General features: G+C 35.4%; 2 protein-coding genes across 2 annotated transcripts; one reads left to right on the top strand and one right to left on the bottom strand.

The window, feature by feature from the left end:
- The first annotated feature begins 1207 nt into the window (after positions 1-1207).
- On the top strand, positions 1208-13022 carry LOC116775407 (uncharacterized). Its single transcript, XM_061524687.1, has 22 exons — positions 1208-1727; positions 2479-2718; positions 2867-2971; positions 3193-3381; positions 3469-3533; positions 3840-4040; positions 4333-4430; positions 4567-4708; positions 5042-5172; positions 5457-5709; positions 5991-6125; positions 6265-6453; positions 6712-6923; positions 7672-7690; positions 7848-8078; positions 8545-8661; positions 9075-9220; positions 9576-9729; positions 10057-10377; positions 10462-10557; positions 11069-11290; positions 11700-13022. The coding sequence occupies exons 1-22, from the start codon at positions 1571-1573 to the stop codon at positions 11823-11825; spliced, it is 3549 nt and encodes a 1182-aa protein (XP_061380671.1). The 5' UTR covers positions 1208-1570; the 3' UTR covers positions 11826-13022.
- A 491-nt stretch (positions 13023-13513) lies between these two features.
- On the bottom strand, positions 13514-19157 carry LOC116775290 (trifunctional enzyme subunit beta, mitochondrial). Its single transcript, XM_032668159.2, has 11 exons — positions 18959-19157; positions 17740-17911; positions 17318-17505; positions 16692-16879; positions 16147-16321; positions 15640-15770; positions 15326-15427; positions 15007-15120; positions 14834-14908; positions 14675-14752; positions 13514-14129 (listed from the first exon to the last, which is right to left on the bottom strand). The coding sequence occupies exons 1-11, from the start codon at positions 19020-19022 to the stop codon at positions 13995-13997; spliced, it is 1422 nt and encodes a 473-aa protein (XP_032524050.1). The 5' UTR covers positions 19023-19157; the 3' UTR covers positions 13514-13994.
- Between the last annotated feature and the right edge of the window lie 74 nt (positions 19158-19231).

The raw sequence follows: 19231 nt of genomic DNA, 5'->3' as shown, positions 1-19231 counted from the left end.
TTTCGGAAACGATCTAAGAAAGACCGCGCCGAATAGAGAGCCGACAGACTACAGTTTTTCTGAAGAATCATAAATATCAAAATTTTTAAAATTATATAGGTAACATATTAATCTGTAATTCTTTCAAAGCAATAATGCCACCATCAACTATTTTTCGAATAAAAGCTACGTATCGTAAATCAGTTTATTTGAGTGTTTTTGAGGAACGCCGGTGACATGAATGGTCACCGGCGTTCCTCTCTCAGCATCTCAGAAAGCCGGTGACATGGATGGTCATTAGCATCTCAGAAAAAATATATATAATAGAGTTTTTGACTATTTGGAAAAACTAAATCGTGTGTCTTATGGCCTAATTGAGCTGAAATATTTGCCAGTACTAAATTAGTTCAAGAAAAAGCTTCTGTTACTAGTCCAGGAACTGTCTTACTTACTCATTAAATATTACAATAATAGTAAGAATATTAATTACTAGCTTTTGCCCGCTTACATAAAAAATAGGTTATGTCATTCATAAATAGGGGCAGCACTTCGTGGCTGATTTGAAGCAGTTTTTTATTTGTGAAAAATTTTAACAATCGGTCCAATACTTTCAGAAATTACCTTCTAGTCGTAAAAATAGAAAAAGCTATATAACTTTTTTATCATATTAGTGTTTATAAACTTATGCCATATTTAAAATCAGTATTCAATGTCTACTAATTTATTTTAGAGGTATATATGTATAACATGTTTATGGTTTATATACCTGTGTAGTGACGGAATTTTCTTATCGATTACTGTTAATGATATAGATTAGCATTTATACAAGTATAAGACAACTTTAGACTCACGAGAGGTAACTTCCCCTCAATTTCTGTATCATGGATCATGTAATAGCAAAATAGTCTTTAACATTTATTGGTTAATTTGTGGAGTTTTGTCAGACCTTAAAACCGAAAAAAACTGAGAGATAAAAGAATAATATACAAAGTATTTTATTCTCATTTTTGATCACTCCCTTAGTATTTAAGAAAATTCCTGATAACAAAATAATTTTCTTTTATTAATAACAACAGTTTTGTAAAATTAGAATTAATTATTTAAATAAATATAGTAAAATATACAATAAAAAAACAAATGAATTAGATTAATATTAGAGAATAGTGTATGCAAAAACATTCAAACATTTAATAGACAAAGTAATCACACTGATCATAGACAATATAGAAATATAGTGTGGCGTCCGTCTGAACGGATGTTGTTTATGACCGACATTTTCTTTGGGACATATTATATTTGCTTTTAAATTGCTTAAAATAAGTTTATTTACTTGTAAAAAGAACTTTTTTGATGTGTTAAGTTAACCCAAAATAAGTACTTGTAGTTATGTGCCTATGGATGAATGTTTCGTGAATGTTAAAAGTTAATTTTTGCAAAAGTTTTTTTTCGTGTCAATATAGCGGGAAATCTACGTTGTGACGCGCATAAATTCTGATAATTTGCCTGGTATAATAGTGAAGTGTCGTAACAGATTGTTATGTGGTTATTTACGTTCTGACAGTGGATCTAAGTAGTATATTTAGATTTGACAATGTCGGAAGAAATGGCGGTGGGTGATAACGCATCAAATGAGGAGCATAAAGTCGCCAGCGAAGATGTGGGCTCGGAGGGAATGGATTCTGCTGACGCTACAGAAGTTCCAGCTGTATTAAAAACTGCTGAGACAGAAATTAAACCAGAAATAAATGGTAAGATGACTTTCACATAACCTCTTATCTGAATGTTGACATACAGTGGATTTTCACGTTCAATTATTTTTTTGCACTTCAACTTGTTCTACCTCGGTAACCAATCAAATTAAAAGAGAATATTTCACGCCAACTTGTAATAACTAGATTTTTCTAATTATTGTTAATATTCTGTATTATTAGTAAGCTTGTTCTTTATATCTAATTGTTTCAATATAGTAGTTGTTTGTGGTCATGTATTGATAGTGTAGTCGATTGTGTTTTGCAAAGGCGATTTTATAGATTTATGAACACACAGATTTAGATACTTCATAAGCAATAAATTTTTAAATACTTCCTCTTAGTGATACTGTAGATGTTTAAAAGAATTTTGCATGCTGTATAGTGAGTGTTAGAAAAGTTTTGTCTGATAATGGCTACATAAGAAATAAAACATTAAACTTTAAGCTCAAATTCATTCGATCTGACTGACAATTTAAAATGATTTGTAATCTCATTACTTTATAAATCAATATCAAAGAGTTTTAAATCATGACTAATACACAACACATTAATCAGAATGCATTTGTTTTTTTGAAATGTTAGTGCCGTCCTAAATTTAAATGCAATTTCTATATCATACATTTTTTATATTGATAAAAAATAATTATTATAATATGTGTATGCAATTATGTTGCTGTAAAAATTTAATTATAATTATACTAATTATCATTAATTGATAATTTCATTACTTTATGTATTCTTTTATCAGAAAATGCCGAAGACTCGGAATTGCAAGCAGAAATGGAGAGTGAAGAAAATGAAATTGAGGAATATAAAGAAATTGAAGAAAAAATGCAAGAAATAAACCAAGAAACTCAAGACGCAAGTGATGAAGCTGCTAGAGGTGTGAAGCGTAGACTGTCAACAGCATTCAGCGACGATGGAGAGGAGTTTAAAGGCTTTGATCAGTGTGAACCGAGCAGCCTGGACGACTACAGCAAAACTGTTGGTAGGTTTATACACACTATATATATATTTTTATATCAATTTGAAGCCTTGTAATATTTCACACAGTTTCAGACATTAGCATAATAATTTTTGATATAAAATTGTAATATAAAAGAATTCTTGCATTTCTGGTAATTTCATGCTATCAGAGGATGGGAGACGAGTTAAACCGAGAACCTCAAGTGATAGCGATGGTTTCAAAGGTTTTGACCTTATAGAGCATAACAATCTGACAGGCTACTGTCAGGTTTTAGGTAAGCATATATGTGTAGAACTGAATTTTCACTATCTATATTATGTTCTCATAGTTTTATTTTTAATTCTTTTTATTTTTGAGTGTTATTGATGAATATGACAACACTTTCTATTCTGTTGTCGAGAATGCTTTTTTTTAAAGCACTATAAATCTCTAACTAATAATTAACAGAAAATATATGATATAAGTATTTTGCTTATATGTTTATTTTTATTCCAGAACGGCTGGAAGCTGAAGTGCTAGCAGCTGCAAAGACATATACTCCTGTCCGACGTGTGATGGCATCACTTCAAAGAAGGATCGATGCAAGCGGGTGTACCAAGTGGTCAGAACATCTTGAGGCTGAGGTTTCTGAAGTTGTGAGGAGCTTCTCCACCGACGATGACTCCAAGCTGAGAAAGCGGACTGGTGAGTGCGGATGTCAAGAACATAACAATATTGATTGCCGAATAAACTAAATGAGATTTTATTAATTTAATAATGTTTTATTTACAGAAGGATCGAGACCCTCGTCAGCTTTGTCATCAAGATCTGATGGTGATGGCGGTGTGTCAACTGATGTAAGACAAAATCATTTAAACGAATTAACTTTTCATTCTCTTGATAAACATGAAGTCAGTCCGTAGTGTTGTGTATAACGAAGGATTTTTTTGTTATGGTTATTATATGCTGTTAATTTTATAAATTTCACTACATGGTAAAATAAATTGTCAGTGTTATCTATTAACCAGCATTTTACTTATATATTATATCAGTACTCATACTGAGAAAGTATTCTACAAGTTGAATATATATTAAAAATATATGTCTTTACTATTTATATATAATAATATTTTTCCTCACTAATAATAAAATATATTACCAAGGCATCATCGTCACCAGCTGGTCGCATCGGTCGCAGAGCTACAACTGAAATGTCCTCCCCGTTACTAAGAGTTCCTTTGGAAAGGGGTTGGAAGAGGGAGCTGGTGTACCGAGCAGCTGGAGCCTCCAGCGATAACCCCAGGAGAAATGCTGACATATACTACTATACACCCACCGGAAAGAAACTACGCTCTACCAGAGAGGTAGCCGATTTAACATTAATTATTCACTTGTATAAATAAGTTAGGATAATAGTTGTATCTTAATATTATTTCTCTAAAATCTCATTCTAATCATGGTTTTTAATTAAAGAAAAATTCAATTTAACTCTATATTTATCATATTTTAAAAGAGAAATAGTGAAAAAATCAATAATTTTGTATATCTAATGAAAAATTGCCTTACTTACGGTCATAAAACAAAGTGTAAAAATATTATTTTATATAAAAATATGTATATAAAGCATGGCATTGCCTGATTGTTTTACTGTTGCAGGTGTCTGAGCATCTAACTGGCACGGGGCTGACATTAGAAAACTTCTCTTTCTTCAAAGAACCGCTCGGGATTGATGATCCTGATAAAGAAATTATACGGTGTGATATCACTAACTTGTATATAATATATCTATTTATAAACAATAGTACATAAAGCTCTCAATTTTATATAATGTTCTGGATAGTTATATATATATATTATTTATGTAATTAATATCTATTTATAAAACTAAAGGGATGCGAAAGTCCAGCGTCGTGTTGAGTCTCCAGTGCCAGCAGTCACACCGACCTTAGAGTCCAAGAGAACTCCAAAGCCCAAACCTCCGAAGGGAGCCAGCCCCGAGCCGGGGATGAAGTCACCCCCTGGGAAGTTGAAGGTAGATTCTCAATATTATATTATGTATTCAAACATTTAGAATAAAGATAAATTCCTTCATTAGCTATCTAATTTGATTTCAATGTCCCAAATTAGCGGTTGCCAAAACTTATTTAGTTTATTTTGAGAATAAATTAAAATTTTGTGCTCCTATTTTCTCACGTCCTGAAAAACCACTATAACTTATCTTAGCTGAATAAAATTACAAATCATCTAGGCCTTTACACAACGGCCTTATCTTTTTCTGGGTCTCTTAATCAAAGGCCTTTAGTAAAACGTTTCCTAAATTATATAATCCATTATACACGGTGTATCTAAGTCACTCATGTGATAGGTGTCGCAGGTGAAGTCCATGGGCTCCAGGTTGAGTAGCAACGGTGCACCAGCTGCGAAACAGGTGAAGAAGACCCCACAACAAGCGGTCACACATGACAACAACAACATGGCCGCCTGGAAGAAACCTAGGTCTGTTACATGTGTCATACTGTAGCGGTAATTAGTCTTAAATGAGGATCAAATTATATTTACCTGATTTGATAGTCATTTAACGTATATTAAGTTCATCTGCCGAGTGGTTCACGACATAAATATGTTCGGTCGATAGAAAATTTAATTGTATTTAAATAATTTCTCGCAAAATTATTTAAAACAATCCCATGAGATATTACAATGAAGGGCTGATTGACAACACAATGAGCCCTTGTCGCCGGGTACTGAGCGCTGTGCGCAGGTAACAGTCTGCGTCACAGGGGCCCGCCGACGGTGCAGCCGCGGCCGGTGGCTGGGCAGCCGGGGACGACGACACCGCCGGCGCAGCTCGCACAGCACACACAACCCGCGAGCCTCGCACAAGCCGCTCATCACGTGCAGCCTGTGCAACCAGCCCAGCACATACAGCCTATCCACCCCGCCCCCGCACCCGCCCACGCCCCGCATCAGATATCCGTTCCCCGGCCGCAGCTCACACCGGACAGAGATGTACCGCCTCCCTTACACCATCAGGTATATTGAAAGATATTCATGCGTGGTTTTTTTATTAATGAAGTGTCTAACAAAGTAGAGTTATTATCAATGTCTCAAGTTATTTGATAAACACTTCCATGCTGTTGAACGTTAAATTCAAACATTCACTGTACAAATGTTATCGTTAGTAATTAATTTATAATTTCCAACTGATCATAATCATATCGTAAATTATTGAATACTAACTCAATAGATACTTTTTTGCATTCTGAGGTTGAATGTAATTAAATCCGTTTATTTATATACTATATGTTCTCCAGAACCGTCAGATCCAACAGCCGTGTTCCATGACGTGCGGGACGGGTGTGCCGTCGTTGGCCTGCGAGGCCTGCCTCTGTTTGTACCACCCGGCCTGTGTGGGGCTCCGTCTGCCGCAGGACACGTTCCTGTGTAAGGTGGGTTCCAGCACTCCTTATATTCCTCGATGCTAACATCAGTGCTAACGAAGAAATCTACTGAAATGTAGTTATAGTAAAGCAATTTTGAAAGTAACAGTCTTAATCATTTCAATGATCGCGGTCGTAACATTTCCAGAACTGTCGTAAGACTTCATCTCCGCCGGTGGAGCCCCCGCCCCTCACCCACAAGTCGGGCGTGACGTCACTACCGGCCGGAGCTGGCCCCGGGGCTCCATGCTCGTCCAGCGCCAGGCGCCTTCCGGTCCCAGTTCCAGTACCAGTACCGAAATCGAGAAATGACAAGCGAGTGCTCTTGAGAATGAAGGTGTGTTTCACCTGAAGCACTATTAATTTTTCCTGTCACGTGTCTATTGATAAGGAAAATATTATTTAATTGGCATGATTCTTAATACTATTTACATTAAAGCAAGCGTCTACAGAAGGATTGGTATCCATTGAGGATATTGCATAAACAATTTCGTCAACAGGATTGTGACAATAGCTCACACCTTTGGTTTATACATGGTGTGTGTGTTACTTATTATGTAATATTACATTTATATATTAATCCGTGATTCTTCAGGTTGCGGGCGGCGGTCCTGATGGCGAGCGTGTGTGGTCCGTGGCCAAGCCGGGCGCTCCGGCCCCGGCCCCGCCCCCCGCTCCGCCCCACTCCGCGCCCACACCCCCTCCGTCCAATCCCCCCACCACCACCTGCCGGCCTTCATTACCACAGTCGCTGGTGGTGCTAAACGGCAGACGGTTCATAGTAGTAGCTAGAGCTGTGCATCAGTAGTGTGAAGGTTTGGCTTTTCTACCAGAGACCTGTACATCTGGAACTTCTTAAATAACCTGAAGATGCCGAACAAATTTAGTATATATCATATATATTTTAACTATCAATACATACAGTGTGTGTCATTCAGTCTGTCTGTTCATAACTTATACAGTACTACATTAGGAGATCAATTTTAAATATTGAAATATAATTATAATGATTATAAAGGACATTACATACAACTTTATCAATTTCTTTACTCGAATATGAAAAAAAAAATATATTGAAATTGTATTTCCATGAGAACATAATTAATTTTAATTAAACTTAATATTAAGCATTACACGCTTAACGTTTTTTTCTTTTCAGATAACTTCCTCAAGACATCGATAAGATCAATTTACCATTATGTACTCTATATTTAAGGAAAATATTTCTTTTTGTATTCAAACAGCGTGAAGTAATTTGTAACCTCAAACATAACATGAATTATAAAGTTTTGTAATTAGATAAAACGTGATTGTATGAATGGGTTTTCTTATGTTTAGTATGATTTCAAGATATATATGTGCCGGCCATTATTTAAAGAGATGTAATAAAATTGTCAGTTCTAATGGATTCTGTTACTGTAAAAAACTTGGTAACATATTGTAATTTAATAAATATCTGTAGACTTTTTCTGTACCTTCGTTCGCTTATACATTATTATTAAGATATAAAATGTAAGATAAATTAGCTTATATTTTGTTTTAATTAATTTAAAAGCCGCTCCAAGGGTTCCCTGGTAAGTATGTATTGTTCTCGTGTGAGGTGAGTCACATATCTTTATATTAAACGTCGTGAACCACTCAATGATCAGATTAGATGACAATCAAATTAAAGGATCCAAAACAGAAAGCCAAATAACTAAAGCTATGTACACATGATAATTTTTATTATGACATGATCCTCTGTGCATAGTTTTAACGCGATTCCAACGGTTATTAAATGATAATGTTCTGTTGTTATATTTTAGTGATATTAAAGTACGCCGCGGTGTGTCCAACGGCGCCTCGCCCCCGCCGGCTGCGCCCTCGCCCGCTCTGAGACGAAGAGTCAAAAAAGACGACACCGATTACTTCACACCCTTCATAGAAAAGGCTAAGGCGAACAACTATAATGTAGCTGTACAGGTTTGTTATTATACTATACTATACTATAGAAGTTGTAATATCAAGATTTAGGTAATTTTAAAATATTCCCAGACGTAAATCTACAAAAACATGTCACGTTTGGCGAAATAACTCGCATTTTTTTTTGTCATATACCATTTTGGCAATTACATAACACAATACTTATGTTTTCTGATATTTAATGTTATACGAAGCTAGAGCGATCGCTTCACACACCGCGCGGTCCGCTGGATAGATTGACTTAGTTATTAATAATATTACAATAAACATATCTAGATAGAGTAATCTAAATTATCTTTGTAAAATTTTGTTTAACCACTTTTTTATTGACTAATAGTTTCTCTCATTAATTATATATTTATAGTTTAAATTTTACTCAAAATCAAGATAGCAAGTTAATAACGTATTTAAAAAGACAATTACATGAATAATATCATAAGAAGCATATATGTATATATATTTCCAGATCTTCCAGTACTTAGGCATGCGTGATGTGGCGCGCGCCGCCCGCACGTGCTCGCTGTGGGCGGAACTAGCCGCTACACCCGCACTATGGAGGCACGTACGGATGAAGAACTCGCACGTTAGTATCAATATATATATATATATAATATATAATACCTTTATAAAATTAACCCTAACTATATCATTAGTTGATATCCACAATGTATGTAAAAATACAAATATATATATATATTCCGTCACCTCTTCACTAACGAGCATTGTACCTAACGATTGAATATGAGTTGCGTTTAGCAAGAAACAATGATATATGACGTACACAAATAAACAAGAGTGACGTCACAGACAAGTAAACTCGTCTCGATATGAAGTGAAACATATCGTGTTTAATATGAAACAGAATTTAAAACCTACACGACCCGCATAGTAAGGACGTGGCTTTATTGATGAACGAACTGAGTACGTGTCGTGTGTAGTATAGATCTAAGTACTGGTAACTGACTGTGATTAAGATGTAATGTATCTATCTCCAAGGTGAGTGACTGGGCGGGCCTGTGCGCCGCTCTCCGCCGCCACGGGACCCGCTGGCTCGACCTCCGCAAGATGTTGCTGCCACCAAATGACACGTTATTCTGGGATCAGTTCGCGGAACACATCGGCACCGTCGACACGCTCGAGAGGTATGGTCGGTGCACTTGACTGATTTTGATGACGCATGACTTTAGAATAGACGAGGCTTTGGAGTAGAAGTCTAATAGACTTGACGGCAGTGGTCTCATCTAATGTAACATATACAACGATATACACATGTATATATGATGTGTATGTGTGATACGTAAAATATATTCTAGTATATATTCCGGTAAATGATCTTCTATCATTGCCAATACTTTTTATATGCTAATACCGAATATGTAAAATTAATTATTCAGTATGTCTATAATATATTCAAATGAGTGTTTATTAAATTTCATAGTAATTTAGTTCTATTCTTAACGTTATTACTTTGATAAATAAATATAAATATATATATAGACTAGAACTATGTCGCTGTCCCGCCCGCGCGGTGGAGGCGTCCTGTGAGCGTGTCCCGGGTCTGCGCGCGTTGTCCGCGCCCGCCATACGGGACGCCAGACTCGACCCCACGCCACTCGCCAGACTCACTAGACTGGAGCTGCTCAGACTCAAGGTAGACATCACATGAACGTACATTCATATATATATATATATATATATATATATATATATATATATATATGATATGGTGTCAAGAAAAATATATAATAATGTAACTCTAATATCTAACTATATCTGAAATTCTGAATTTGTTTCTGTGTGTGAAAAGTGTTTGATAGTTTTGTCTCACAACCTCCCAATAGGTGGTGGGGTGTATGTTTAAAAACTAACATAGGAATGTTTTCAAGAAGTCACGTAATTATAATTATTTGTTTTTGTCAACCTTCATAAGGAGCGATTTTCATAATAACAATACATACAATCTTTGTTTAATTTCCAGAGCCTCACAGGTCTATCGTTGACGCGAGACCTCCGCCCCCTGGCCGGCCTGTCTAGACTACAACACCTGTCGCTGACGTCCATCAAGGAGCTGGGCTGGTGCGCCTGTGAGGTGGTCGGACAGCTGGAACAGCTGGAGTCGCTGGAGCTGGGAGAGTGCTCCTTCGGCGGTTCCTTCGCCACGGCTCTCGGAAAACTGGTCAAGTTGCGGAAGTTAAGGCTGGAGCGAGGGGTGGCACATTGCGCCGCGCCGGCGTTGCTAAGAGCACTGGCAGCCCTGCCCAAACTGACACGGCTGGAGTTAGTTAATTTCGATGTTAAGGTAACGACCGATCAAAATATATATCCCTCTGAAGAATGTGATACTAATAATATTATTTTAATTCATGAACTTCACGTCTTGCAGGTCGGCTTCGACGATGCTCTGGCGGAGTGTAAAAACATACAGAGACTGCTCATCATACCGACGTACGTGTCGCAGTCGGCCACCACCAACAAACAGGTGGGGATACAGAACTAACAGCAGACCTCACACAAATAACCAAATCATACAATAATACAGATCTCTACACCTGTCGAAAGTCATATTTGTACTATATGGCCAACGCTGCAGAATTTGTCTCCAATTCCACTTAATTTTATTTAATAAGACTACAAATACTTCATTTCTCATACTTTACTCATCGCTCGGTACAAGTTGATTTAAGCGACCTCAGCTTTTCGGTTCCGAACTGTTTTTTGTACATGGGTTCCGTTATCGAGCCCTAAAATTGAAATTAGTGGTCCGATCTAAATTCTTTGTTGATAAAAACCACCTCAGATAACTTTGTTGTCGAACAAAAAAAAATATCGAATCGGTCGCCGATATCATCTCCGTGAATGACTGATGAGTGAGTTCCTCTCGCTTCACTCAGTTAACTGTATCTCCTATAGAATGTGCACAAAACATTTCTATTTATAATACATGTGATAGTCGCATGCTGTATACTATATCTTGATGCTGTGCCGACCAGGTTCTGAGCGGTGTGCTGCGATTGAAAGAGACCCTGACGCATCTCATGTGGGGTGTGACCATCGAGCTGCTGAGGGTCACGGAGCTGTTCATAGACCAGTGTGAGGCGGGCGACGGAGACACCAAGCGGCGGGACGTAGGGGAGTGCATACCCGTCCTCAAGCCGGTCCCCGGGTGTCGTCTGCCCGACGACCACCGCACCGTGGCCGGACCTCCGCAGGTCGTAATTATTCGTATTCAGTACAACAGCTCTTTTATACTAACTAGTGTAATCACAATACTTATATATTCAAACGTAGATCCTCATGAACCGCTACACTAACAGACAGTATTGACTCTTCAGCTACATTCATCATTTACAAATTTTAATATCTTTGTCCTCATTTGACGTTATAGTTAGTTTTTTTACTAATATTTTATAGTCTGATAAAGCGCTCCGTTGTGAGTATAAAAGTAGAAAATGCTATTGACTGTCACGTGGAGAGTAACATTGTTGAACCTTCTATAATACAACAACGCAAGATGGATTGATTGTTGACATATCGTGACATATAAAAATTAACTTAAGCAGGCAACTGACAGATTTTTTATATATATATAAAATAATTTTCATATATCTGTATGATATCCAGGTTGAAATTCTACCCATCCCGACCCTCCAGCGGTTGCTGGCGGCTCAGCTGCCGCGGACCAAGCTCAAGCTGCTCCGGATCCCCTTCCACGCCACCTGGAGACAGTCGCTGGCTGATTTCCAATAGCACAAACGTACACCCGACCACACAACTATGTACATTACGTATATACATGTTGAGACCGACACGAAAACTTGTGTTATATATCTATAGGGTTTATAATTAAATTGAGATACTGATCGGTGGGAGGTTCTTGTACAAATATCTGTAGTTTGGAATCCAAAACAACTGTCTTCGGTCTGTATATATTATATATAATAGGCCGCGTGTGGCGCGCTGTACGAGGGGTCTCATGTTTCTGGGCGTCCTTATATGACACAATGGAATATATATTGATAATGTTAGCTATATCGATGATAAGGTTGTATATATAATATAGACGTCAGGCCTTTACCATAGAGTATAGACTTTGTTTTAATACTACCGTCTACGGTGCGGCGTTCGTTTTGCGTGACATTCATTGGTTTATGAACGGGAATGTAAAAGATATATATTTTAATTATTTTTGTACGAGACGGTCGGAGGGAGGGTTGTTATATCAAAACTTACGCCACGCCGTAACAATAGGCTCGCGGTGACTGATATTACAACATAGGGACTATAGATACTACTTTGTTAACTGTTCATCATACGATTGTCACATAGGTAATTAATTATTTTGTATCTCATACTAAATATCTCTCAATAATAATTTCTTTAAGTACATTTCGTATATAGCTGTTGTGGACCGGTTCGCGACCGCCGACAGACCGACCGATGTATTGTAACATAGCTAAAATTAACATCCTCAGAGATATCATGTTTGTAATTATCATATATTTTTCTCACGTAACTGAATTTAATTTCTTTATCTCTAACACTTAGACATATGTGATTTACAACAAAAAAATATAAAAAATAAAAAAATAGAATTAGCGCTTCCGGAACATATATTATAAATAAACAGGTTTAATAGGTTTTTATGGGGATGAATATGGATACGCGATCGCCCGCGACGGAAGTGAACGATCAATGAAAACAATATAGAACGTGACATTAAGATTTGGTATACTATTAATATTATTATTATTTTTTAAATTATTTTGAGTACATTCGTTATATCGGTTTGAGAGCATAGCTTCAGATGTCAGACGGTCTATCGTTTGTAATGTCCTTTTAAAAGATGCTTGTATTTTTATCTTAGTTATAATACGAGGCGTCTCGCGATTAGTATAATATACATATTTGATAGCAATATAGGCGACCAATAAATAGTTGCCCTCACAGCATTGTTTTATTACGGTTACGAAGAAACGACCTCTCTGATGATATGTAAAATAATTACAAATGTATTAGCAAATAGTTATAATACTGATATCACTGACGTGGTTTTGGACTGAGTGTAGAGTGAGACTTTAAATTAATACATTGCTCTTTTTATATGTTGAAAGTTCTAAAAAGCAAGTAAATTTTATGAAAGTCTATACACAGTCTAAACCCATAGAGGATATCCTCTGTCCAGCTCCTAATCTATATGTTTACTGATACTATAAATTTTATCAAGTCTCCAATATAATAAGACGATAAATTTAAACAGCTTTAGTTATACCGATTACACAATTTGTCACAACTTAAGGCATTTAACATCTCAAACACGATGAAGATTATCAATTGTCTTGTCACTGCCAAAAAGTTTTAAAAATGTATAGTTATATTTTTTCTTGTTTGTATTTAATAAGTAAATTTACATTAATAGTGTAGTTAATGAAATAACATTTAAACATCATGTTTATTATCTAGACTTCTATAAATAACAGATGTGTACAACCTTAACTAAGGGAAGTGATTAAAAATTTCCATTGAATGACATGTTGATCTTAAATTCTAGTTTGAAAGGCACTTTTTTATATTTGTAACCTAACACACATTAGTCTAAAACACAGAGGAGTGGACTAAAACTGAAGCTCTTATATTAAAAAATATTTTAAACGAAACAAAAAAGCCTATATGTTCAGTTGGCATCTATTCAAGTGTGCACGCACATCTCATTTAATTATAATTACGTCTGAATGTAAATTATTCTCATACATTTTACAAAGAAAACCGACTAATGATTATAAGATATAATAAAGCTCGCTAACTGAATCATATTAATGAAAATTATAGTTTAAAAATATATGCATTGTAGCATAATTAATATATGAAAAGTGATGAGCCGTTATATAGCTGTACATGTATCAAGTGGTGTGTGTTTGTCTAGTCGTGTTTGGCGTCAGGGTGTCTCTCGAGCAGCATGGCGACCCCCTGCCCCCCAGCGGCACAGGCGCTGATCATACCGAACTGACCGTCCTCGCGAACGAGACGGTGAGCGGTGTGCATCGCGAGACGAACCTGCCGGTGTGAGTTACACTTAACACAATATCCTTGATAATATCTTTCATATATTCTCTTCATAGATCTGTACAGATATAATAATGCTGAACATGGGAAGATTACGTGGATTATTAAAATAGTATAGTTTTGGTACATATATATGTGTATATCTAAATCTAAGAAGTTTCCATCTCATAAGTCGTCTCTAGAGAGATATCTTCCAGTGATAAGGTTCTAACAAACAGATAATGAAGGTGTTAAAAGGTACTCATTACCTATGACTTTGCACACGACTTCGAAATTGAGCTTAGAGTGAAATTTGAAAGAAAGTGTTAAAAAAATCTCGTCAAAGACAAAAGAAAGAAAACAAAAGATACAAATATGTTCCCGTGGGAACTGTTATACGATTTCCAGTTGAATGACAGTCCAAGTTATTCTGATGTCTAAACTGTAAAACTGTAAAGTTTAATCAAAAGCCGTTCAGTTATTTCTGCACGTAATAGCAACAAAAATCTATCCATCCTCAGAAACTTAATCTTTGTAATATCAATATATATTGGTACCCCAGTAGCAGCAAATGGATGTCCAATGGAGAGAGAACCGCCCCACTTGTTCCATTTATCCAAATCAGGAGAACCGACCTACGAAAACATTAGGACCGATAAATAGTTGATACAATTATTACTTGGATTTATATATGAAAGTTGTAAAATTGATTTTACCTTAGACTGACGGCCGAGATATGTCTGTGCAAACCAATCGGAGTCCAAAGCCTTTAGATTGGCCAAAATTTGTCCCTACAAAATAAAACGAGAAATTATAGTAATTAAATCTATACAAAATTTTTTTGGTGCAAAACACCATTTCGTAACATTTAAATGTTTATATAACTCACAGCGAAGGCTTCGTGAATTTCCCAAGTATCGATATCACTCAGTTTAAGGCCGGCTTGGTCCAGAATCTTTGGGATGCCATAAGCTGGCCCAAGGAGTAGTTGGTCCACTGGATCCTAGAGAGTTAAGAGGACAATTAAAATTTAATTAATGATAAAAACTTTGAAAAATATAAGTATTTAAGTAGGTATTATAAAACAGAACAAAAAACTTATGACTTTATACCATATACCCACTATAATTGTAAAAGAATAATATGTCCTGCACAATTTCTATTCAAGATTCTGCTTAAGTTAGTTTGTATGTATATATTAGGTCTACCTGAGCTACATAGGTGAAGTCTCTCAGATAAGCCTTCGGCTTGAGCCCCAGTTCCTTAGCCTTAGCCTCGGACATCACCAGACATGCAGATGCTCCGTCAGTCTGTAAATTTCATGAATCTGATACTTATATATAATTACAATGCGTATATCATATTGATTAAATGTTTTAAAAATATACTTATTTAATATGATATTCAAATTTTTGAAACATATTTAATAATAAAAAAAATAACTTAAGAATATTACGATAACATAACAGACAAAGATATCCATTAATTTCTTTTCAATCCGCTATATATAAAAATAGTTTACCAGGAACGATGCATTAGCGGCTGTAACGCTGCCATGTGGCTTGATGAATGCTGGACGTAGTTTGGCAAGTTGTTCGGGTGTGGATACTCGGATACCATTGTCCTTATCAACGACACCATCTTTGCCCTCCACTGAAAATATAAACAATGACAAGGAAGTCTAATAATTAAATTAACTTTATATTCATACAGAAACATAATATTGTGGTTTTTGTGATATTAAAGTTAAAATTGTTTATTGGATGGAGGTAGATGTATGTATGGGACATCTTTTACAATTTTTGTACTGTCTGTTCCCGTTAATCCTTGAAACGGCTAGACCGATTTTGATGAGACCTTCACTAACAGACAACCGATTTAATAAGTAATAACTTATGATACCTTTTAATTGTAAATTATAATTATCCATACAGGTGACATTTCAGTAGGTACAGAGGTATTTTTATAGTTTTACTGCCTATAATATATATTTTCGCATCATATATGTTATGAACCAAAGTTGTGATACCTTTAACTGGTATAAGATCCGTGAAGTAACCGTTCTGCTGCGCTTGGTGTGCCAAGGAATGGGATCTTAGGGCGTACTGATCTTGTTCCTCTCTAGATGCTCCAAAGGCTGCTGCAAGACGATCTGCACTATGACCCATCGTCTCACCTGATGAGAACTCAGCTACAGCTGGGAGCTGGAATGTATACAACTATTTATGTCATTCTTATTCATTAAGACAAGAAGCTAATGCTGTATACAGCACAAGTGAACTTGATAATAATGTTCTATCATAAATGTACAAACTACACCACTTGTTAAATAGATTTTTAAAGTTTAAATGAAATGCATTTCAATTTAACTTGAATTATAAAATATATTCAACAATTAGTAGGAAACAAAATTCAGTATAATTATAACAAACAAAAAATTAAGTGATCTCACACATTAAACTGTAAAAAACAAACATTTTTTACAACTGTTTATATATATATATATGTGTGTGTGTGTAACCAACATATATAGATCTCTACTGAAGATCTCTAAATGCTTTTATTTTGACCCACCTCCGGAGCGAAGAAGTCAGGTCTTATTGACGCCAGCAGTGAGAGCCTCTGAGCTGGTGTCTTGGCGCGGTTCAGTCTCAGTAAGAGCGACCTCATCTTGCGGGAGTGTCTGATCGGTACATCAGACATGAACTCTACTCCGCCAGCTACTATTACGTCATAAGCTCCGGCCGCTATCATGCCGATACCTGTTGGTGGTCACAGAGGTCATTAAAAGATCAAAGATAGCTAAAAGGCCAATAATATAAATATTGTTGTATAATAATGATGAACTGAGATGTTTAAGTGTTGGAATTAATGTGAGAAGTCTGACGGACTTTGAGACTAACTAATGTAAAGGTGATTGTAGAAGATAATTCGATGGATTGGGATGTAATAGAGCCCTGTATAGACAGCGGGAGATGTGTAGAGAATGCTTAAGGTGCCATATGAGATAGGCATTAAAGCTCCCCTAGAAATATCAGCGGCTTTTAACTGCTCTTTCCAGAAAATGGTTCAAATATCAAAAGAATAGAAGAGCAGAAAATACTTCTGCTTCTTTAATCCACTTTAAATCTGAGATTAAGTGGTTATGACTTATGACAGTGTTTACAAATATTTCTTTTGTCATTATCTTGTTAACTCACCAGTGGTGATGGCTTGGTTTGATGATATGCAAGCCATGGTGACCGTATGGGCCGGTGTCCGATCACTGAACCCTGCAGCCAGGGCTGCCTCACGACCAATATTGGATGTCTTCACCTCTTGTATGACTGTACCATAAACAATATAGTCCACTACCTCCTTGGGGATGCCAGTCTTTTGGAGCAAACCCCTGCAAAAAGTGTTTTATTTTAATTCCGCTATAGAAATTCAATAATGGTTATACATACAATTGCTATACCTAAATTTGCTTTTGTGCCTTTGCATATTCAAATATTATCTCGCATATAAAGTAAATATAATAAGCAAAGTTTAATCAGCTATAGAAATAATATTTATACTGTGACATAATTATGAGATTGTTATGTTTATTTTATGTATCAGACTTAGTTCTGGTCAAACTCACAGTAGTGAATGTCGGGCTAGTTCGTGAGGCATCATCTTGGAGTAATCAGTGAACGACACCAGGAAAGGTGTTCGCACACCATCAACGAGCACAACATTTTTGCCCGTGCGGTCAGGGAGACTCTTTTTCTGCTGTAACGCTGCTCCAACACTGAGAGCACGGCAGGCTGTGTCTGGGAAAAATTGGTAATTGCCAATAAAGTAGAAATAATTCACTTGTAGAATAATCTAAATTTATAATAACACAAAAAAAATTCAGTTTATTGAGATGTTAAATTAATTTAGGTCTCAGATGTAATTATGTTGATATTAAAGAAAAAACTGATAGCTAGCAAAGTTTAGCTCTGGTTAGGATTTAAGCGAAACATTATAGTTGGCATCGCCACCCAGAGATCAAATTTAGTAATATATAAAATGATTTATTCACCTCCCAGACTTGGAACACAATATCCCAAAAATTCCAAGGTCACATCCCCCCTATTTTGTTAAATTTATATATATATATAAATATATGGTGGTCCCTAAATTCATATAAACCTTCAATTTGTTTCTTGTATTCCTTTGCCAAATCTATTAAATACTTCATTAAAAGAAAACCATAAATAATAGTTTGGATTCTGGGAAAATGCAAAGCTTTAGGTATTTTGACTTAAGATTTAAAATAGATTTTATGTTAAGTATATATATCCGAATAATCTAAAATAAATATTATAAAAATTAATAAGCTATCTGGTTAAATCTTCAGTGTTTTGTATTTTTTAAGATATTTATTATTAACTATTTTTTGGTTCTTGTGTTATGAACAATTTTCATTTTAGATTTTTATTTACGTACACTAACTATGAAGTTAATTAAAAAAAATTATGTATATTTTATTTGGCAAACAATAATTGCTTCAATAACTCTATTCTTAACATATTATAAAAAATATTTCCAAATTTGATGCACCAGATTTTTAGAATAAACTTATCTCATAGGATTGCGAGTGTGAAGAGTGCCTAGGAAAGTTCCAACATTAAGATAAATCATAAATAATTGTGTCTTAGCCAATTGAGGGAGTCCAAAGTTTACTTTTAAAATACTGAAGTACTTTACACCCAACATGATTATTGAAAATGTGAACAACTATTAAAAAAAAGAACTAGATAAAAATGATTGTTTTTTGGTTTTAATGTTATACAAAATAATATATAATAATTAATCTGTTAAAAATAACTTACTAAATTTCACCGTCGAATTGGGACGAGCGGCTTTTACTAGGGACTTTGCAACTTGCGATGCCATTTTTACAAATAAAGTTGTGCTTAACAATTAAATGTAAAATAAAACTTATATAAAACTTTGATAGATTTTAATAAATATTAAATATGTAATCAAAACCTACAGTAGAAACTAAAATGTTGGACTATGACCTGTCAATGCAAGACAGCACTACAGGACCGACTTTCATTTCCGTTCAAAAATATATAAAATTGAAATATATTTAACAATGA

Source organism: Danaus plexippus, chromosome 25 (assembly GCF_018135715.1).
Source record: "Danaus plexippus chromosome 25, MEX_DaPlex, whole genome shotgun sequence".
Taxonomy (NCBI): Eukaryota; Metazoa; Arthropoda; class Insecta; order Lepidoptera; family Nymphalidae; genus Danaus; species Danaus plexippus.
This window is presented reverse-complemented; position numbering and strand designations above follow the sequence as displayed.